This window comes from Fragaria vesca, linkage group LG6 (assembly GCF_000184155.1).
Source record: "Fragaria vesca subsp. vesca linkage group LG6, FraVesHawaii_1.0, whole genome shotgun sequence".
In the NCBI taxonomy this organism is placed as follows: Eukaryota; Viridiplantae; Streptophyta; class Magnoliopsida; order Rosales; family Rosaceae; genus Fragaria; species Fragaria vesca.
The window spans coordinates 6,585,765-6,607,961 of NC_020496.1; the positions used below are offsets into that span (position 1 = coordinate 6,585,765).

The following is a 22,197-nucleotide window of genomic DNA, read 5'->3' on the forward strand; positions in this document are numbered from 1 at the left end:
TAGTTCTTTTTCATGAGTGAGAGACTCAAATTGAATTTTGAGAATTTTTACTTTTCTTTTTTGTAATAATTTTAATTCTACATTACCACGTACCCCCTAACTGCATGCCAACTGTTTTGTAAAGTTTTATTTATTTATTTATTTTGAAACTAATTTTTTTCTTTTTCTTTGTTTTTTTGAAAGGGGGACGTCAATCTATATTGATCAAATGTAGGAAAACAACATGAACACGATCCGTCCTTGCGGACTACGTAAAAAGTGAACCATGCGAAACTACCTATAGGCTAAACAATTTCAATGTCGAAAACCATAACCTTGAAGCACAGAAGTAACCAAGTAACTAGAACTAGAACCTGTCAACGCCTGCCAACTTATTAAACCAAACCGGAATCACCTTACGCATAAGGGATCTCCCTGGACTCCGACACCGAATCACTGGAATTGGCAGCGACAGCAGCATCCTCTATAGCTTCTATCACCAGCCCAGACTGATCCGACACCCTTGTAGAGCCGCCAGAGCTTTCTCCCATCTCAAGAACTCGATGAGCACCAAAACTCCTCTTCTTAGCTTTCCTAGGGCCCCTAGAGTTGGCTCCTGCCTTCCCTGGCTGCACCTCCATAATTTTCTTCTTATTCTTGGAGCCAAAAGGTCTTCCACGTTTCTTCTTCTTCACCGGCGAGATTTGGATCCTACCATCCTTAAAAACCAAATACATCTCCGGAACAAAGGAAGGCTCATAAGGGATTACCTCCATAGGAGCATCATCACTCCGAGCTCTCTTACCCATTGGAATGAGGGTTAAGTCAGCATCTCTCTTTACTCCAATAACTGGATTATAGATTGCCGTTGGAATCTGAATAACCGGTAGACCCACTGAATCCTTTCCCACAGCCGGCAGAAAGGTCGGAGAAGGAGACTTGAAGGAAGCCAGTTGCCTTGCCAACTCTGAGGCCGAAACACCAGGAATAGAGAAGAAACTTCCCGGCTGCGATGATGATGAACTCGGACTCGAAGCCGAGAGAGTTCCACCTGAGAAGGGATTCACCGAAGCAAGGGAAGGATTCGAGCGAACCCTATTCAACCCTAAACCTTGCCGAAAGCTAGGGTTAGAGTTTTTGGTGACAGGAAAGCGACCAAACCCTAGGATATCCGTCTCCACCTCTGCCGCCGGCACTAAACTAACCTACTGAACCTTCGTTGCATCCGGTGGACCGCCACACCCCTGAGAGAGATGCTCCAACAGACCACAAACTCGGCAAAACCCTACCACCCTTTCATACTTGAAAGAAAGCATAACCGTCGCCTTCCGATCACCCAAATCAAACTCAAAGGGCATCAGAGGGAATGCCTCCCTCACCGTATCCGATATATCATGGATGAGCCGGACCTTGGCTCAAATTCCACGCCGCAAACCAATCTTATCCAGAAACAACACCTGCCCTAAGAGATCGAGAACCTTCCCTGCAGCCTCTTCCATGAACAAACGTGGTGGGAGTCCAAGGATCTCAACCCACATCGGCATAGAAGAGATCGGAACAATGGTCACCTCAGAGAGACCATCATACTCCGAGAGCATGAAGTTGGATCATCCAAAGAACCATGGACCTCCTTGGATCAAATGGCGATGATCTTCAGGGCAAGAGAACTTGAGCAAATAACGATCACCCACCGAACGTACCTGGAGGCGGTTATGGAGATCCCAGACGGAGGTCAAGGTGCCGATCACCACCTTCTGGTCTGGAAGACGCTTCTTCATTGACAGCAGCCTACCAATGGCAAAAGAGGGAGCCAAGGCAGCCGGAGGTCGTGGAATCACGTCGGGAGTGGTCGGACTGGCCTCACGAATGGTGAGAGCGGTGGCGAATTGGGTTGAAACCTCGTCAGTCATGGTGAGCAAACTGGGAATGGGTGCTGAGCGGCTGAGAAGAATGAAACCCTAGGGAAGCAAAAACCCTAGCAGCGCTCTTTTTTAAAAAAAATTTGAAGTAAATGATTGTGGGATGAGGGCTTATACTTGACAACATGCGTAGAAGTGTTAATTCATCCTAGTTTGTGGGATGATTCCCAATCAAACTCTTCATAGTTGTGATTTGCTACCCACCCTTATCGTGTGGGGGGCCCTCTGACCCGAGGGTTTAGGGGCGTGCCTAGTGCTACTTCACCGAAGTGAACAAACCAAGATAACCACACCTCATCGAGTAAAGACTCACTCATCCTCCAATCACTTTAATGCCCCGCTTGGTTACAATTCTTTTGTTGAAATGATTTTTTTTTCTATTTTGGTAGACAAAATTTCCTCTATCATTGTCTAACATATAGCGAGTCTAGTTATGTTTACCTGGTCAGTTACATATAATGAGTCATTATAATTAATGAGATTAATAAAAATAAATATTTAATTCTACATTGGAGGTGGGCAGAAAACGTAGTTTTGAAAAAGGAAAACAATTTGAACAATTTAGGGTGCAAATTGTAGTTAGCAGTAATCAGTCTGCAGCAGATACATTCTATCAAGTCCTACTTGATCCTTGAATATTCATTCTATAATCGTAATGTGATCCTTTCATATGGACCAGTTGCGAATTTGCTGACATTGAATCAACAAAGTAACATGATTAACACGTCACTCTTGATATTAATTCTGTTTCATTCGGATTATCCTTTTTTTTTTTTTTTGTTTTTTTTGGGAAATGAAGTGATTCATTTAAGGGGATCATTCGGATTATCCTTAAACAAAAGCAACTCGAAGTTTGATTCCTCAAACTTACTAACGCCTAGTAAGAACAAACCAACGTACTTACGTACGTATGGGATTATGCATCCAAGACTCTTGTATTGTAACGCATGTATATTCGCATGTGTTAATATACCAGTGTGTGATGAAGTTGTAATATGCTGACAGCTTTACAGTTACTCATGCTTCAATTTCTTAACGTTTTTCCGTTGGACTGTCATGGACGTCTTATCATGTCAAAGCAACCGATTTTGATGAATTCATTGGCCCAAGTCACCAAACGCATGATTGATCCTATGTACGTAGTGGACATAAAATAACATCAATTAAGTTGCCTTGATTGGATATGTATTAGTTAATTAAAACAAAAGTTGCCCAAAATTGGGAAGAGAATGTTTAATGTTCATCCAAGTGCGATTACTTCCTTATTAGGATGAAGTATTAGACGAAGAGGAGCATGCAGTATTACAGGTTTAAAACCATGCTATGATTCTAATATGTACTAACAAAAATTAGAGTAAGGAATTCACCGGTGGCCGGAAAACTCCCGGTCAAAATTGCCACAAATGATCTTCGCCAATCGCCGTGGCGGCATGGCCTATGCGACAGAGAGCACAGGGTGGATATAGCATTGGTTCAAGTTAATAAATTAGGGATCTCTAATTAAGGAATGATGAACTCATTAGAGCTGGCTCCATAGGATTCTATTTACAAGAAATATACAAGAACATGTGTGCAAGTAATAAGGCATTGGAGCGGGAAATTAAAATGAAGGATAACATCTATATAACAAAGCGGTTATGTGCGTGGGTGCATTGGAAGATTTTTATAAAATGGTAATGGAGATGATTACATTTTTATAAAAAATGTGGTAATGGAGATGATTATAATAAAGATGACAGCCTACATCGTAAAAGTACACATCTACAGTACAGGCATACATGGTCTAAGATGCTAACCGTAATTTGGATCGGAATGAATATAAGAACTTGTTTCTTTATGAAAAAAAAGAAAAGAAAAAGAACTTGTTCAGATAAAAATGTTCACCTGGTCATCAACTGATCAAAAATTCAATGCTAAACCATTATTAGATGTAAATTTATGGGCAGAAGAAATTATTAAGAAGTTCAGTTGTTTTATTCACCACCTTTGAATTTAAATTAAAAGGGGATTGAGCATACAATATTTGAGTTAGTCAATTGCTAATCAGGTGAACATAGCTTGCGCTTTATTCTGTAAATATTTATGGCAGGATTACCAGTACTCTTATATAAGGTAGTTTTGTTCTTTCTTAAACCATGAACATCATCAACAAATAATTAGTATGAATATATGCTGATATTTCGATATGTACTGGTTGAAATTGTCTTCAATCTCGAGTACGAATTTGGAACCTTTTTTTGAACTAGAACAATACAAATGAAATTGAAAATTCATGTGTACCACATACATAATAATTAACTACATCCGTGTTGAGATATAAATCTCACATCGGAAAAATGAGATCTTCCAATTGTGGGTTTATAAGAGTTTGGGCCGCTCCATCTATTGCCAATTAGTTTTAGAGATGAACCCTAGACTACTTCATGGTATTAGAGCGGGTTACCTACGTCCACGTGTGAAGCTTAATGACCACACGAACTCCACGTCACCCAAATGTTGTCCACGTGTTAGGCTTTTATAAGGGTTTGAACCACACATATTGTCAATTGATTTTGGATGTGAACCCATACTATTTTATCAACATTTATATAAAACTATACTTTTTTCCCAAGAAATGTGTGATCGAAATGGCTGATTGCATAGTTGCATTCTTGGAGTCGACCGAGATTAATAGAAAAGACACGAAAGAGAGTGATCGGAAGAGAGTTTTGCAGGGAAGAAGGCTAGGAAACACTAAAGATGGATCTATGGATATAAGATTGCCTGGTTTTGGTAGATTTTATGGTCTACCTACTCACCTGGATTATGTCATATCCTTATTCCCTGTTCAAATATTCAAATATTTCAATCAATTTCAAAATCACCTAGGTTCTCAATATCTATACCCATTTCCATCTTTATAGATTATTTTGTACGACTTGAAGTGAAAGAAGACGTACGAGTGAATGAAGACGTGTGGAACCGACCTGGCGACCTCTCACCGTCAAACCAGCAATGATAGACTCAGAAATTTAAGAGTGGGGCGGGAAGGTTGTTGCCACTGGTGTGGATGCGAATGAAGCAATTACAGGGAACACTGAACAAGGATGAGATCGATCATTTTTTATCATACTCGTCCTTGTCAAGGCCTCGTGCCAGTGATGAGTAGTAAAAAGGTAGACCAGGGGAAGGAGGAGAACCCATTGGTTGCCTCCTTGAAGCTTCTGGACAAAGCTAATGGGAGAATCAAACCCACCAGTCCAGGGTTAGGGTTTGTGGCTCTCTCTTATATTTCGGGTTTGTCGTTTCGATTGTATCTGCTTGCTTGTGTGAAAGTGACTTTATCAGGATTGGATTCTATGTACAACGGAAAATTCTGCCTTACAAATTTGTATGGCATAACCAAGTCGTTTAATTAGGATAACCAAGTCGTTTATGCCTTTATGGTGATTGCATATTATTCTTTTCTAATAATCCCTTCCTTTCATTATGCAAACATTGTCGCAGCTTTTTCTGTGTGCGTTTGGACTGCGAGCTCTATTGGGTTTGGGCAACGGCCCACTAATGTTTGGACTTTGACACCATCTGTTCTTACCACAGCTTCTTGGCATTTCAGATTATCTTGCAAAACGTTGGTGAGGTAGGACCAGGTAGTAAAGGAATTGGTGAATCGAGCTACTATGGCAAGAACAACTTGCTACAAGAAATTGTTAATCCAACCTAGAACCATTTGGTCTTGCGCCATCATCCAAGTGTCATATGTCGAGATAATCTCATCAGTGAGCTGGTCATTGGCATCTGTATTGAAACAAGGATGACAACCGAGAGTCTCATCAACGTACCTCATAAGCCTGCGACTCTTAAGGAGAGGTGTGATTTGTGCCATCCATGCATAGAGGATAGTTGGTTATGTCTAGCTTAATGGAGAGGTAATTCGTACGTAATTGGCGATGGTTGGTGTCGAGTGACAGTAGTGATGAGAGGATTGAGATGAGTTAGTAGCCATTTGTGAGAAAATGAGGCGAACTGGAGGAGAGAAAAAAATTGTCATTGGACTTTCAAGCTATGGATACCATGAAAGGATAAACAGATGAAAGGGATTTTGAAATTGTCAAGCGTACCAAAACAGTAGCTGACTTGGTGTTTATACATTGATCACATTAGAAGAGATACAATTACATACGTTGGTGTTTGATATACATCAGTGATAGACAAACAGAAAACACTCATCTAATATCCCTAACATCCTAGTATTATGGTTACATGAGATAAGGAGAATCTAGGATAGTCAATCATCTCTATCTGAAATAGAAGAAGGGTCCGAGCTATCTGAAGCAGAAGAAGAGTCCATAATGGTCTCTTGCATAGTTGCATAGTGTCGATTTATCATTGCTGGCCTTTACTGTCTTTAAGTGAGACTTTGCTTATTGCTATTTGCTAGCTTTCCAGCAAAATCAAGCCCATAAAGTCCCCAAACCAATGCCATCGACGACAAACATACCGGTATTGGCCCAAGCATCCATAACAGCACCGGAAAAGTGATGCACAACATTCTGCTGCTAATAAGAGCCAAAACAAACCCTTTCTCAAGTATGCTTCGTGTGTGTTCTGAAGACGTGAACTCATGATCACCGGTGGCATTGATCAAGAAATTCGCATCAATCAAGAATGCGATTGCCATAGAACTGCAGAGGAAGCTAATTGATAAGGCCAGTGCTGCTGAGCCATACTTTAGAGCAAATATCCTAGTGGACTGTGACCCGAAAATCGCACTGCTGAAGATGTGGGTTGCGCTATAGGCGTTGTTGACTAGAGCTGCTAATGAAACCACAATAAGAATCGTTATGGAAGCTGTGAGTGTGGTTTCCATTAGAGTGTTTCTCAAGCTTTGGACTGCCAACATACCCATCTTATCTTCATCACCCTGCAAGATTAAAATCATACGATTAGAAAATAAACAGCTACTAGAAAATTGATGAAACATATTCGAGAATGCGCATCTTAATCTTAAATTCTGAATCGTACTCAGATGAAGAAACATTTTTTAATTGTTGAAATATCTTTCAATCCGCTGCCTTCTTGTACGACTGGTACATGCTATCGAACCGGTAGCAAATCTAAGAGCTAACAATGACAAGCATATCAGATTGAAGTTTTTAGCTTACCCCTTTGATCTCTAGAAACCATGCTCTCCTCTTCAACATGTTGATTCCAATTGTAGTATGAGAGGGTTTGTTCTTGAAGCTACGCCAGAGAAAAGCATGGTAACCCACCGTAAGGAAGAGACTAATAGGGACTAATATGGTGTCCAAATAAACAACCACCGCCATCTGAGTTTGAGATCAGAATCAGAGAGTTCTGTAGCCAGAGAAATCCTATTTATGGTGGATATGTAATGGTAGTGGAGTGTACGTCACGATCCAATCTGTTTTCAATCATGTATTGCAATTGGTGGGTACTGTCGTGGAATGCATATAATGTACATTAAAGATTAAAGGCGGGTTTGGATGAATATGAAAAAGCCTTAGCATTGGCTTCGGTGGTCTTTCCACTGAAGTCTGATTGGACATGCAATTCGATCATGCAATTGCTTAAGTACTAGATTACTGGTGTAATCACTGTAATGTGGCGTTTCAATGTTTTGATTCAACTTTGCCAGAACATTCGTATTCTTTCGATAAGCGTCATAAAGCGTAGGCATGGTCATGTTGGGTGCCTAGTTTTGATTAGCCTCTTGCGGGTGATGTATGTCTACACAAGCCAATAATCGAAAAGGGAGTAGCGCTACACGAGATAATATGTACGTTCTACATGTTGAAAAAATTGTGGTTTAGATTAGAGTTGAGCCATTTGAAATTTTTGTATCAAGACCAATACCTTTTGTATTAGAACTTCATATCCGCTTTCATCAGGTGACTAAAATGAAGGAAGTATCGGCATTATTCAACCCGTATGTGTAGAACCCGTTGGCCGCTTCCGCATAACATGTTGATAGTTCATTAGTAATATATGAGAGCGATGATATTTTAAAAATAAAGGTAGAGATAAATTAAGACGATGAAACTGGGTGATAATGGAAGGTTTGAGAATTGAGACCCAGATTCTCTTGCCAATAATATCATCATAAGATAGAATAATGTTCATTAAATTCCCAAGAACTTGGCCCGGCCTACAATAATATATATAGCATCAATTTCTGCCGAAGGTTTGCCTATTACTTTCGGGTGATTTTGCCAACAAAATCAAGCTCTTTAAGCCACCAAACTAGGGCGAGGGATGACAAGGCCACTGGCATTGGACCAAACAACCATAAACACAAGGGAAAGGAGATACAAAGCAACCTGTTGCCAATTTGAGCCAACATGTAACCTCGTTCAAACAGGAGTAGTGTTATTCCTGAAGTCGAGAACTCGGCAGAAGTATTTAGTAGAAAAATGGCATCGATCATAAATCCAGTGGCCATGGAGCTACACAGAGAGCTGAACAGCAAGAGGAAAGAGGCCAAGCCATACTTTAGGGCAAAGATCCTTCCTGACTGCACACCGAAAAATGCTGTTTTGACAATGAGGTGGCTTGCATTGTATGCATTGTTCGTCAGAGCTGCCAAACCCAAGCTCAAGGCAACTGCTGTTGAAGCTGTGAATATTGCCACCATTTGAGTGTTTCTCAAGTTTTGAACTGCGGACATAGCATTCCCACCATCACCCTGGAGGACGTGAAATCGTGAATATTCATAGCTTACACAAACTATATATATACACAAGTTTTGTAACATATATATACACAAACTACAAAACCTTTGAGTTTCAAGGTCGATGAAATTAGTTAGGAATCTAAGAGCTTATATTCATGTACGAAAATCAAGAACTAATTGGACTTACCTGCACAATCTCTAGAAACCATATTCTTCTTCTGATCGACTCAATTCCCATGGTGGTGTGAGAGGGTTTGGTCTTGAAGATACACCATAAGTATGCATGGTAAGCTATTAGAAGGAAGAGGCTCGAGGGAACAAGAATGGTATCTAAATGAAAACTACTCATTTCCATATACATTCCTTCTACCGATTAGAGGCGTACGTCTACATATGTAACTTGAAAGAGGGCACTGAATGTTTTGGTGGCCAAATAATCTATTGATTGTGGAATAGTGTGTGATGGTCATTATAGATTCTGTGGCTGGGGATTGATTACTGTTCGAATTTAAAACTCAGAATTAGTATATATGGATATCGATCGGCCATAACTACATATATAAGATAGTAGATTCCCACTAAACCAAAAGGCGTTGAAGCTTGAATGTTGGTGTTTAATCAGGACTTCAGTTAGGTACTTACAGAAAGGTAAGTAAGATTTTATAAGAAATTGATATTCAAATGGGCATAGCTAGCTTATGCCATAGTTTGTTTTTGGCCCTACATTTAAGTAGGAGAAAGTTTTCATACTCCAAGCGTAAAAAAATTATATTAATCTGCCAAAAACAAAAAGCATAGCGAAATAAAAATTGCAGTCTAGACGTTTCGAGTTCAAAGAAAGCATGAAGTCCGAGTTAGTCCAAGACTCTCTGGTGTTCCGTTTGCACCCACTTACATCAAATAAAGAAGCAGTGTGATATGAGGTAATAATTTGATGTAACATTATAAACTAAATTCTCTCGCAGTTGGTTTTTATTTATTTTTGATATTAACGTAGCCAAATGTGATTAAAATATCATAGATACATAATAAATTGCATAATCTCTTACGATGTTGGTCTGTGAGTCTAAAAGGCCTTCAAGAAAACCGTTTGATTTCGATAAAAAAAAATTGATAAAAAAAAAAGAAAAAGAATTTTAAGTCTTTTCTCAAACTTGGACTTAACACGGCAACACAGCCCAACATCCAGAACAGCCAATAAAGCCCAAGGGATCCCAAACCCAAAACCCACCCGAGAGAGCCTTGGATTCCGGAAAGGAGTCAACCAACGGCGTCGTTTTCAGTAGGGGTTGCCTCGTTTTCTCCCTTCCACTTTACCATCACTCCTCTCTGCTCCTCCTCACAGAATCGAGAAGAAATGGAGCGCCGATGGTTCTGGAAACTAAACCTCTCATCCCTAGGGTTCATGCTCTTGCTTATTCTGATGATCAACGGCTGTAATGCCTCAATCCACGAGTACAGAAACGAAGCTTTCAAACCTCAGTCAAACGCCTTCTTCTTCCACGGCGGCAGCGAAGGTCTCTACGCCTCTAAGGTCGTCGATTCCTCTAACGATAGCCACGTCAAGGGCAAGTCCTTCATCAGGTCCATTGATCTCACTGATCACCTCTCTAAAATTTGATTAATCCATTTTTACTGTATATATTGCTAGGTCAGCTCTGGAAATTGCTTACAGAAATTGAAAATTTTCGATCTGTTTAGTTACTGATCGTGAGAATAATATAGCAAAACCCTAGAGTTTTACGGAAGTTTAGGTGAAATTGAATTTGGAAGTTTTATTTTATTTTTTATTTATTTTGTGATTTCAATTTTCAAGCTTTAGATTTGAAGTTATGGACTATGCGAATGCCGGCGGGGGTTGACTAATGGAGTTTCAGGTTTGAGAGTGTTACTTTTGTGAGGACAAAGGAGTCGGCCAGTAAGCAGAATGAAATGCAGCAGAGTACTGGGATGGTGGAAGCTATCATTCTGGAGGTGAAGGACAGGACGAGGGTCGGGGCTTTGTTTTTGAAGTTGGATGTGATATGCTGCACCAGGAATCTTTCGAAGGATGGACAATGCACGGCTGGGGAGGTTGTTATACAGAAGAATCCGGACAATCCTGACTGGCCCAGGCGCATCAAGACCTCGTTTAATGGGAAGGACGAGGAGGCTAAGATGGAGTCTGAGACGGTTGAGATCAAGAGTTCGGGGATGTATTACCTGTACTTTATGTTCTGTAATCCGGAACTGAAAGGAACGCTGATTAAAGGGAGGACGGATTGGAGAAATCCAGATGGTTATTTGCCGGGGAAGATGGCTCCTTTGATGACATTCTATGGCTTAATGTCTTTGGCTTACCTTGTGCTTGGCCTTGCCTGGTTTCTGAGGTTTGTTCAGTATTGGAAGGATATTATACAATTGCACTACCATATCACAGCGGTGATTGCTCTTGGAATGTGTGAAATGGCTGTTTGGTACTTTGAGTATGTCAATTTCAATTTGACTGGAACAAGACCCATGGGAATTACACTGTGGGCAGTAACCTTTAGCTCTGTCAAGAAGACGCTCTCTCGTCTTCTTCTGTTAGTTGTTTCAATGGGCTTTGGTGTGGTGAAACCTACACTTGGTGGTATAACCCCAAAAGTGTTTCTGCTTGGCGGGGTCTATTTTATGGCATCAGAAGCGCTTGAGCTTGTTGAAAATCTGGGGAATATCAATGATTTTTCTGGAAAGGCAAAGTTATTTTTAGTCTTACCAGTTGCCTTCTTGGATTCATGCTTTATTCTGTGGATTTTCTCTTCGTTATCAAAAACTTTGGAGAAACTTCAGGTACCGCTATGCACCATTTGCATCTTTTAAGTTTCCTTTTTTTCTTTTTCCGTTAAAGCTTCAGCATATGAACACACATTTTTGTTTCAAAAAAATAATATGAACACACATTTTTGCATCATTTGTTTCATGCAACAAAATGGTATCCATTGAATCGGTATCTATGTTAGTGATATTGGTTTGTTTTAGCTATGCATGTGTGTGTGTGTGTCTGGAAACCATGTGCTTTTACTAAATGAAGTTACGTTTTTTTTTTAATTTAAAAAAAAAAGAAAAAGAAAAAAAAAGGAGAAATGAAGTATGCTTTAGTACCATGTGATTTAAATCTTTTGCTGGGAATAAGTGGCATTGTAACCTGTGATTATGCAGTCAAAATGCCTAGTTACGTTGTTCACAACTTGAGATATTATTGGATTCTCGAATGACAACATTATATGTGTGACCTTTTCTTCACCCTCTTCCATTTATTTTGGACTCAGATGAGGAGAAACATGGCGAAGTTGGAGCTATATCGAAAATTTACCAACTCTCTTGCAGTGTCTGTGCTTCTGTCAGTTGCTTGGATTGGCTTTGAGGTATTATTACTGATCATAACATCAAATATTCTGTGAATTAGCAAATACCATGTAGTGCAATGGAAAATACTGTAACTAGAGTGTGTAGTTCCTTCATTCGTCTGCTTGTTTCAAGTAAAATTAATCATTAGATTTGCTCTGAATTGTGTTTATTCAGCTATATTTCAATGCAACCGATCCATTGAGTGAGCTTTGGCAAATCGCCTGGGTTATTCCTGCATTTTGGACACTGCTTGCCTATGCTCTCTTGGCAGTGATATGTGTTCTCTGGGCTCCATCAAGTAACCCAACTAGGTATTTTCTCTGACATTGGGATGTTACAGCTTCCTGATCTTGTTTACATGATAGTAGTAATGTCTATGTACTTATCAAAAGACCTATATGTATGTACTTGATGAATGCTTCCATTATTTGACTTGACTAGCATTAAGCGTAATGCTGTTGTCATAAAATTAGTATAAAGCATAGGCAAGCGTAATGCTTGTCTGTGCTCTCTTGGTCTGTTGTTTCTCTCTATTATCTTGTGCTTTGAGTGGTATCTTTTAACTTTGCATCATGAGTGCATTGATATTGTTGGATATGATGGATGGAGTTATATGACTTTTGCTTTTCTTATGTTTCCTTGGCACCACAACCTGATAGTATAATATATTGGTTTGGAACTTGCAGATATGCATACTCAGAGGAGACGGGAGACGACTTTGATGAAGAGGGCGTCTCGTTAACAAGTGGTACTCTGAAGGTGAGCGGAGATACAGCAGCTATGAGAGAATTTAACAATGGGCTTGCAGAAGATCTGGAGGAGGATAAGCGAGAATAGAGATGTAATCTTGTCCCGTAGAAAAGAGAATACCACAATGAAGCTTTTATGTCATATCCCGGGGGTGCTGTAAATCTTGATACACAATCCCTGTTGTATTAATGTATTATGTAGAGAGAGAATAGGGGAATAGTTATGGTACAAACTATGTGTGAAGAAAGGAACTTGCTAGTAATATTACAGCTGTGCACCGTTAGTTGTCTGATCACCTTCAGTTCAGGCCACGGAACGCAGATATTCTAGTTCATGATTATCCACTTGCATTTTCTGCTCCTCAGTATGGTGCATAATTTCTAGTTAGTTTTTGCATCTTTTCTGGTATACATCATACTATTAGAAATTGAAAAATTATTGCGCAGATTAAAAAAATTTGCCTGCATTTTTCTGATATACATCATGCTATTAGAAATTAAAATATTATAGCCCAGATATAAAAACAAAATCAGCTTAGAAAAATAAATAAATAAAAAAGATTTTATGTGGCTGCTGGGATTCGAGCCCAGGTCTCCACGGCCACAACGTGGAATTCTTACCACTAAACTACAGCCACATGATGCTATTCTTACTACCATTTAGATAAATAACTCTTATGCTACATCACACTTCTCCGAAAAGGAATAAAGTGATACATGGTTGGTGTTGGGGGTATTGTCAACTGGTAATGGTAGAGGGATCCGACCGGGAATAACTTAGGGCGCAAGCTTTTACAGCTCAGTTAACAAAACAGTCCTAGTTCCCATAGAAGTTCATGTCATTGCTGCTTGCTTATTAGTAGACTAGAGAGAGCATATTAGTTAGAAAACTTAGAATTGGACTGCCCCGAATATCATTCTGCCTGAACTTAATACAGAGTTAAACATAGCTTCGGAGATATTGATCTGCTGCAAGAATTTGCTCCACCATTCATTCAGGTACATCATATATACCTCTCTTTTATTCTTTTCGATTAACCAACTTTCAACTTCTCATTGTTTGTATTTCGAAAGCGCTTTTTAAGAAACAGACAAGGGGTTTTTGATTGTTGGGATTTTGTTGATCTTGCCTAGCTAATAGTTTGAAAGAAGATCATTTTCGCATGGAGAAACCCCTAATGATGATCCCTGTATTGCTGCTGCCCTTGTTATCTAGCATCTTCTATATTCAGAGGAATTGAGAGGTGCATCTTCGTGGCTTGTTTCCCCATTCTGCAGTGTTTTGGATTGGAGGCTCACCACATTCACCATTACCACCACAGGCATTTCCACTATACTCCGTGACATCGAATCGAAGTCCTAGACAAGATTTCAATGTTTTGATCAAGCCAAGCAATGAACATCTTTTGGAGATCACTTTGTGATGCTCTTGTAGTGACTAATCGATCACTTGGCTTTAGGAAAGCTAAGACTATCTGAAGGGTATGCACTTAAATGTGCTGATCCTCTTTTCTGTTATACTGTTTCCCATGTAACCCGTAAACCATTTTCTCAATCAATGTTGTGTACTTACTAGTGATATGATCTTTATTTTTTATTTGACCAGCTCTTCATTGAGGACAAGAAAAAGTTACAAAATGATGTGTTTGCAGTTCAACATGTTCATAGGTCTTTGAGGCTTCAAGCCTTTGAACATGTAGCTAGGCTGTGTATCTACCTGTTCACTCATATATATATACCAAAATTTCAGTTAATCCTATATAGGGTAGCTCTCCATTGTAACGAGCTTCGCACGAATATTTGTTCTTAAATTTCTTATATATTGAGAATGAATTTGATAATTTCTTTATTCTTCCTACTGCCAACCTTGCAGATCATTAAGAAATTCAGTAACAACTTGTAAATTGCTAATTCAGTTCGACTAGGACATAGTTATTACTCCNTAGAAAAAAAAAAAAAAAAATAGATGTACTTGGTTGTCTGCGATTTTAAGTACTCAATACTATCATTTATCAAGGGAAAAAAAGAAGTTCTATACGATGAATTAATCATACATCAAATTAGAAATCTATGCCATTGTTGGTTTTCCCTTTCGATCTTCGTCGTAGCACCAACAAAACATTGCCCTAATTTTTGTAAGCTAGGTCGTTGCATCCGAGAGTTTTCTACTCTTGGTTCTGGGCTAACCAATTGGCCGTAATCTTTTAAAGAAACAAAACTCCCTGCAGCATAGCCGACGATGTTCAGCTGCCTCCAAGGATCTCCACCTCTGAATATCTTATGCAGTGCTATTTGTTTCATGGAAGTACGTCTTAGATCCACAAAGAATGACATTTGCCTTAGTTTATCTATAAAAAATATACCATGCTCCCATTCACCACAACTATGACTATATGATGACAGTCTTGAGAAACCCACAGGTTCTGAAAACATTCGGAGATTTATGGAGTAATCTAGTCCCCAATCTTTGGTATCATAATTGGGTAACACCCATATTTTAAGATAGTACTCCATTGAAACACACGCAATGGCGATAGATCCTCTGAAATTAAGTAGCTGCATGTAAGGAACATCAACCATAGATACTGAGGTAGGATGGGGAGTCCAATAAAATTCCTCTTTCTTGAAGTCGAAAGAAACTATCCGCAGTCTATCATCTCTTGCTTGTAATAACAGATCAATCAACCAATGCATATCTCCGTATGCACATATATGTCTCTTACTTATATGACAAGGAGGCTGAGAGGGTATCTTTTTCCATGAGTCTGTTCCTAATACAAGAACCTGAGTCTCTTTGCAGCCTTCAATATCTGAGGAGACACAAACAATCTTGTGGGTGTTGGTTTTGCTATCGAATCCCATACCATATGAACAACCTACGTTCTTACTTTGAACTGGAAAGTCGATTGTTGGGAGCTTTAGAATTTCTCCTCGAAGAGGATCGCACAGCAATAAGCGTGACTGTCCTTCGGACTCTTTCTTGTAGAAAAACAAGCCGTGGTAACAAAATTCTAAACTGTATTTCTGACTGTCATAACGATGATTATGCCATGGCCAATAGGGCAAATTTTTCAAGGCAATTGCATTAATCTTGGTTTCTGCTGTCAAGTCTTGGCCATCATATTTTAGTGACTGCATGTGTATGTAATCCAACATACGTTCACTACTAATTTTGGATACAAGCATTAGCCGAGGAACTTCACCAGCAGCATTTGTACTAATACGTAGGCGAGTGTGCGTCGTGGCAAAGAGAGGATCCTCAAGTCTGTTCAACAAGGTCTTAGAGACAGAGCGAAGGCGATAAAGTGTTTCTAGAGGCAGTTTGAGAAGGATGTTGATGATGATATCGCTGGGTAAATCAAACAAGTTTGTTTTCTTCTTGCGTCTGAAGGGTTTCCTCATTACCTCCGTCCACGCCATGTTTCAGTGGTCCTACTGATAAATCAACCAACAAAACACAGGATCCAATCTCTACCTCTCCCTTTCTCTTTATATGCATGTAGAAATTGTATTTCCTTGAATCGTTGTATTTTCTTGAATCAATATGTTTACAAAACTGGTACATCAAGGATGTTGATGTGAGTCATTAATACTATTAGGAGTTGGAGTGTTTTTTTTTTTATTAATGAAGGAGTGTTTGGAAAAAACTTGCGTTCAGACTCTCTTATTTACATACTTTTGGTAATGTAAATCACAATCTTAAGTGTTCAAAAATTGAATCAACCTACAAAAATCACCTATGCAAAAAATCAATGTAAAAAACATTCGTTTGCCTAGCCAAATATATCAAACAAATGGACGGATGATCTTAAGACTGCTAACTTTCACCAGAACTATCAATTTGTTTAATACAATCGGCTGAGCAAACAAAATTGTTTTTTAAGTTGATTTTTTGCATAGGTGATTTTTATAGGTTAATTTAACTTTAGAACTGTCAAAAGTATGTAAATAGGAAAAAGTCCAGACGCACACACACATACTAATTCGAACGCAAGTTTTTTCCGGAGTGTTTTAGTTTGTATGTAATCAGAAAATGTAATTATGGTAGGTCTACTTTTCCTAGTATAGGTTTATGTAACCTAAGATTATATGTGTACCTTTGGAAAAATACTTGTGTCCGAACTCTCTCTTCTTTACATATTTTTGACAATATAAATAATAATCTTAACTGATCAAAAGTTGAATTAACCAATAAAAATCATCTTTGCAAAAATCAATATAAACAAAAATCGTTTGCTAAACCGAATGTATCAAACAAATAGACGGCTTATCATGAAATTGTTAAGTTTCACCATAAATGTCGATTTGTTTAATGCAATCAGCTGAATAAACTAATTTTGTTTACATTTATTTTTTGCAAATGTGATATTTGTTGGTTAATTTGACTTTTAAACGGTTAATATTATAATCTATATTGGTAAAGAGTCCGGATGAGTGCGTTCAGACTGGGTTGGACGCAAGTTTTTTCCCGTACCTTGTCGTGTCAATAATAATATCATCCGTTATAAAAAAAAAGTTGTTTGAAGCATTAACTTTTGTTTCCATGTAATAAAGAAATTATATATAAAATGCCGTAAAATTATTAGATTATTTCCAAAGCTTCTTATTTTCAATTAAGGCTCGGTGATAATACGCACATTATCAAGCAAAACAATCTTGGAAGATTTATGAGGTATAGAGATGCCTCAAGAATCTCACTGACAACACATGAGCTCGATGTTCTAATGTTGCTCATACATGTAGTTGTGTACCAACAAATTCTGTATGCCTATATCTTGTAAGCTTAATTAGCTTTAGAGCTTTAGAACTACTCTTGGAATTGAACAAGAATCTCCATGCTCCAAAGGAGTGAGGAAGTTCATATAGTATTAGATCCTCCCCAAATTCAATTATAGGTGAGAGAAGGATGACCGAGCTAGTTTGGTGCCAAGTCTTGTCTTATCCCCATAAATTTGTATGCCTGAGATGCCGTCGGTGACAGACTCCAGGTGTGATCGTATATCTTCAACCACAGAGACATGCGTCATCAACCTCCTCATTCCTCGCCACGTGTTTCCCGGCGGCCTTCTCCACATCTTTCAACACCAAATTACTATTCCATCACTAATTATTTACATTTTTGAGATGAACAACTACATCAATTACAGATTACTTATACAATTATACGCGATTTTACTATTTGTGTCTTCTAACTCATCACTTTTAGTTAAGAAAAATGGGCGGAAAATGGTTAGTGAATATTCTCTCAAACCCAAAATTAGTAAATGAGATTTGTGTAGTTAGGCTAGAGTTCCTCATAAAGGCAAAAACTAAGAGCAAACAAACGACATCTGGATTGCATGCAAGTACAACTGTACAAACAGTTCCATCGATTTCAGCTCCTTACGTGTGCTTGGGTCCAATCATTCAAAAAAAAAAATCCCATAAAAAATCAGACTGTGCAAATTAGAATCTTTCGGAATTTTCTGGTAAAAAGAATGTAGAATTCTAGTTTGAGTAGTAATTCGTTTTTTTATTGAAAATAAAAATTAAAAGTTATCTCCTTTGAATACGCTCAGACTAAGCAAAGCGTTTTGACCTTTCTACGCTTCCCACGAAATTTAGTTCCACACAGACCCAGAAAACTTGCAGTGCAAAAAGACTAGTTTCCGTGCTTTGTTATCAAAATCCTCGATCTGGGTTTCATAAAGAACGAGTCTTTTCTTGTGGGAAACGTCTCTGATTTGTAAAGTTTCGATCTTTGCTGTTCTTAATTATTGAAATCGGAGTTTTTGGTTACTGGGTTTGATCTGGGCCTCTCTGAGACTCAGTGACAGTGTTTAAGATGAAGGAAAAGATTGGATTTTTGGTGTCTGTTTGGTTTTTGCTATGTGGGTTTTGTGTGGGGAGGTTTGTGGTGGAGAAGAACAGCTTGAAAGTGACTTCCCCAAACTCATTGAAGAATGTTTATGAATGTGCTATTGGGAATTTTGGGGTTCCTCAGTATGGAGGGACCTTGGTTGGGACTGTGTTTTATCCCAAGGCTAATCAAAAGGCATGCAAGGGTTTTGAAGATTTCGATATCTCATTCAAATCCAAGCCTGGTGGATTGCCAACCTTTCTTCTGGCCGATCGAGGAGGTTAGCCTTTTCAATCTCACATTTTTAGTGGATTATGTTTTGCAGTAGTGACGCAATTGGAATTTACTTGGGTTGTTTAGTTGATATAAATATGAGCTTATTGGTGATGGTTTTGCGATCAGTGTGTAAATTTGTGGATCAAGTAGTGATGTGTGTTATTGATCATAATTGCTTTGCATGCAGTTAGATATCTGTAACATTCATAACAAGTTTTGCGTTTTGGTGTTTTATATTTATGGTCTGTATCTAATTCCCTTGTAATGACTGTGATGAAAACTCGTTACTTGACCGCTGAACCCTGCTTGCTAGTATCCAGTGATTTGGTCAATTATCAAAGTTTTTGGGCAATAGTTAGTCTAAATTTTGATGATGGAATAGATCTCAGGTTTAAACTTTATTTGGCTGTTTTCATTGTTACTAGTTTGCGTTCAGAGAATCAATCCCTTTCTGACCTTGATTGTTAAGTGGAGAATATATGCATATGTATAAGAGATGACTCTTTTTTCCCGTTTGAAGCATTGTTTAGTTTCTACCTGCAGCTTTTGATTGAGACCTTCTGTAAAATGTACGTGTAATGCGTGTTTATCTTTCACTGTGTACTCATATATGACTGTAAACATCCTGGCAGATTGTTACTTCACATTGAAGGCTTGGAATGCACAGAATGGTGGAGCGGCCGCTATTCTTGTTGCAGATGACAGAACTGAACCATTGATTACCATGGACACTCCCGAGGAAGAAAATGCAGATGCTGATTATCTGCAGAAAATTGCAATTCCCTCCGCTCTTATCAGCAAATCTTTGGGGGATAGCATTAAAAAAGCTCTATCTGATGGGGAGATGGTCAACATTAATCTTGACTGGACAGAGGCTCTTCCACATCCTGATGAGCGTGTTGAGTATGAGTTCTGGACAAACAGCAATGATGAGTGTGGACCAAAGTGTGATAGCCAGATTGATTTTGTGAAGAACTTTAAAGGAGCTGCTCAGGTACTTGAGCGGAAGGGGTACACTCAGTTTACTCCACACTATATTACTTGGTACTGCCCAGAAGCTTTTATTTTGAGTAAACAGTGCAAATCTCAGTGCATCAATCATGGGAGGTACTGTGCTCCAGATCCCGAACAGGACTTTAGTAAAGGTTATGACGGGAAAGATGTTGTGGTTCAAAACCTCCGTCAAGCTTGCTTCTATAAAGTGGCCAATGAAAGTGGAAAGCCGTGGCTATGGTGGGACTATGTGACTGACTTTGCAATTCGATGCCCAATGAAAGAGAAGAAGTACACTGACGATTGTGCAAATCAAGTTATTGAATCCTTAGGTAGGTTTGACTGACTTCATATTTGGATAAAGTCTTGCTAAAAGAAATGCATCCGTGTTTGCTGCATTATCTCTGTCCCTTTAGGACTACTCCCATTTATATAGTTTCTGATTTATCTTTTGATTCTTTGCTAAGGCTTACCCCTAAGTTTCTAATCTAGTCGTCAATACTTGCTTTTTAATTCTACTTTGGGTGACAGTTTCCTTTGGGATGTGATTTTATGGTTTTGGGAAGTTATGTTAGATTGTCACCATGAGCTAGTGTCTGTCTCTTGGATGGCACGTATATACAGTTCTATGATTACGATGTCTATGTGTTGCCATATTTCTAGTTTTTTGGTTGGAAGTTAATGCTTGTTTCATGTTCTTAAGAGCTATAACTAGAGTTAGTCATGACATATTCTTTTAAATGCTAATTGTTCTCTTTTTTTTTTTTCCTTTTTTTTTTCTTAAGTGTTGGTAACCTAGCTAAGATCTGAGGTCGTGAAATTCCTATTATTAATGTGTTCTCTGTAACATGATTAAAGGTGTTGATCTTAAGAAGATACAGACATGTATTGGGGATACTGAGGCAGATGAGGAGAATGCAGTTCTAAAGGCTGAACAGGATGCACAGGTTGGGCTCTTAGGATTTAGTTACGATATCCTTTTACCCTTGTCACCTCATCTTTTCAAGTTTTGTGCATGCTGTGTTAATTTGTACTCATGTCACTTTCTTTAATCTTGAACTAGATTGGCAAGGGCACCCGTGGAGATGTTACCATATTGCCAACTCTTGTTATAAACAGCAGACAGTACAGAGGTTTGATACAACTCTTGTAATGACCGGAGGACTGTACAGTGTCTTATCACTTTGCTCATAATGTTTTGTTTTTACACCTATTCTAAGGGAAACTGGCCAAAGGAGCTGTTCTCAAGGCCATCTGTGCTGGTTTTCAAGAAACTACTGAACCGGCTGTGTGTTTGAGTGAAGGTACTCATTTATCCTTAACCCTTTTTGTTTCCTTATATTCTTCATGGATATATTCCTGTAGGTAAAATAATTCTTGTAATTGATTGTTTGTTATAAATGTGTTCGTGTACTTTGAAGTGCTTGCCTATCTTTTCTGTACTAGGTTTTTATGAAGAGATTGCTACCATCATTCTACCCAATAGTCAAAACAACTAATCTACTGCGGTAAACTTTGTTAGTGAAATGTTGGCACCCCTTCGAAAGAAAGAAGACACCAGTGTTTTGTGTGTGTTATGACTCCAACGTAATAATAACAATAATAATCATAATAAAATTAATAACATGCTCTATGATACTGTATCATTGATTCAGATCCCAATAGGAAGTTGGTATTTGAATATATGTGAATCCTCGAGTCCAGGACATGTGTAACTTATTGAAATGGTAGCAAATTTAGTTTTCAGCCAGCATGCGAAGCTAATGTATTTACAAATATTGATCAATGGTTCCCTATGAGTAATCATTTGATTGTATTTCCCAATATCGTCTCTGAGATGGTATTAAAATGACTTTTTTTTTCTTTTTCTTTTTTCAGATGTAGAAACCAACGAGTGCCTGGAAAACAATGGAGGTTGCTGGCAGGATAAAGCTTCTAACTTAACTGCATGCAGGGTATCCCAATTTTCATAGCCTTCCTTTGGTTATTCTAATTATTTTGTTTTTCTTGTTTCCACTTTGGGTGGGAATGTTCTGTCTTATTCAATAGGTTTTAGTTAGTATTGTGTAGACTGATTTTTGTTTTGTTAAAGGATACATTCCGTGGAAGAGTCTGCGAATGCCCTACTGTGCAAGGCGTGAAGTTTGTGGGTGATGGTTACACTCACTGTGAAGGTAAATTTATTTGCATGGCTTCCCACTTTTATTGCAATGTAGAAACTTCCACATATTACTGCCATTAGAAATAATCTGCTTGACGGTGAAGGCTGCAGTATCTGGATAATGTAATCAACAAATTAAAATGTATTCGGTAGGAACTGTAAAATAGTCGAGAAACCTAACTCGGTGCACACTATTCTCCTCTTCTTCATCTTCCTTCTTCTTATTTCTTTTTTTTTTT

The 22,197-nt window shown here is 38.6% G+C and overlaps 5 protein-coding genes and 1 non-coding gene across 6 annotated transcripts in view; 2 read left to right on the plus strand and 4 right to left on the minus strand.

Moving 5' to 3' along the window:
• Window positions 1–5,981: 5,981 nt before the first annotated feature.
• On the minus strand, window positions 5,982–7,308 carry LOC101304593. The gene is made up of 2 exons (XM_004302571.1): window positions 7,043–7,308; window positions 5,982–6,801 (listed from the first exon to the last, which is right to left on the minus strand). Exons 1-2 carry the CDS (start codon window positions 7,205–7,207, stop codon window positions 6,286–6,288), a joined length of 681 nt encoding a protein of 226 aa, XP_004302619.1. The 5' UTR covers window positions 7,208–7,308; the 3' UTR covers window positions 5,982–6,285.
• Window positions 7,309–8,056: 748 nt separating this feature from the next.
• On the minus strand, window positions 8,057–8,930 carry LOC101304886. The gene is made up of 2 exons (XM_004302572.1): window positions 8,759–8,930; window positions 8,057–8,583 (listed from the first exon to the last, which is right to left on the minus strand). The coding sequence occupies exons 1-2, from the start codon at window positions 8,924–8,926 to the stop codon at window positions 8,092–8,094; spliced, it is 660 nt and encodes a 219-aa protein (XP_004302620.1). The 5' UTR covers window positions 8,927–8,930; the 3' UTR covers window positions 8,057–8,091.
• Window positions 8,931–9,920: 990 nt separating this feature from the next.
• Window positions 9,921–13,044, plus strand: LOC101314580 (transmembrane protein 87B-like). The gene is made up of 5 exons (XM_004302519.1): window positions 9,921–10,155; window positions 10,449–11,382; window positions 11,862–11,957; window positions 12,115–12,251; window positions 12,627–13,044. The coding sequence occupies exons 1-5, from the start codon at window positions 9,929–9,931 to the stop codon at window positions 12,775–12,777; spliced, it is 1,545 nt and encodes a 514-aa protein (XP_004302567.1). The 5' UTR covers window positions 9,921–9,928; the 3' UTR covers window positions 12,778–13,044.
• A 211-nt stretch (window positions 13,045–13,255) lies between these two features.
• On the minus strand, window positions 13,256–13,327 carry TRNAH-GUG. Its single transcript has one exon. It is a non-coding gene; the product is annotated as a tRNA-His (tRNA).
• A 590-nt stretch (window positions 13,328–13,917) lies between these two features.
• LOC101297944 (F-box/kelch-repeat protein At3g06240-like) lies at window positions 13,918–16,109 on the minus strand. The gene is made up of 2 exons (XM_004305032.1): window positions 15,053–16,109; window positions 13,918–14,048 (listed from the first exon to the last, which is right to left on the minus strand). Exons 1-2 carry the CDS (start codon window positions 16,107–16,109, stop codon window positions 13,918–13,920), a joined length of 1,188 nt encoding a protein of 395 aa, XP_004305080.1.
• A 2,121-nt stretch (window positions 16,110–18,230) lies between these two features.
• LOC101304979 (vacuolar-sorting receptor 1-like) overlaps window positions 18,231–22,197 on the plus strand; it is a 5,750-nt gene continuing 1,783 nt past the window's right edge. The window contains exons 1-7 of the mRNA XM_004302488.1: window positions 18,231–18,808; window positions 19,437–20,129; window positions 20,656–20,744; window positions 20,861–20,930; window positions 21,018–21,101; window positions 21,676–21,752; window positions 21,890–21,971. Of these exons, the coding sequence (XP_004302536.1) occupies window positions 18,514–18,808; window positions 19,437–20,129; window positions 20,656–20,744; window positions 20,861–20,930; window positions 21,018–21,101; window positions 21,676–21,752; window positions 21,890–21,971 (1,390 nt within the window). The 5' untranslated portion in view covers window positions 18,231–18,513. The remainder of the gene's footprint in view (window positions 18,809–19,436; window positions 20,130–20,655; window positions 20,745–20,860; window positions 20,931–21,017; window positions 21,102–21,675; window positions 21,753–21,889; window positions 21,972–22,197) is intronic.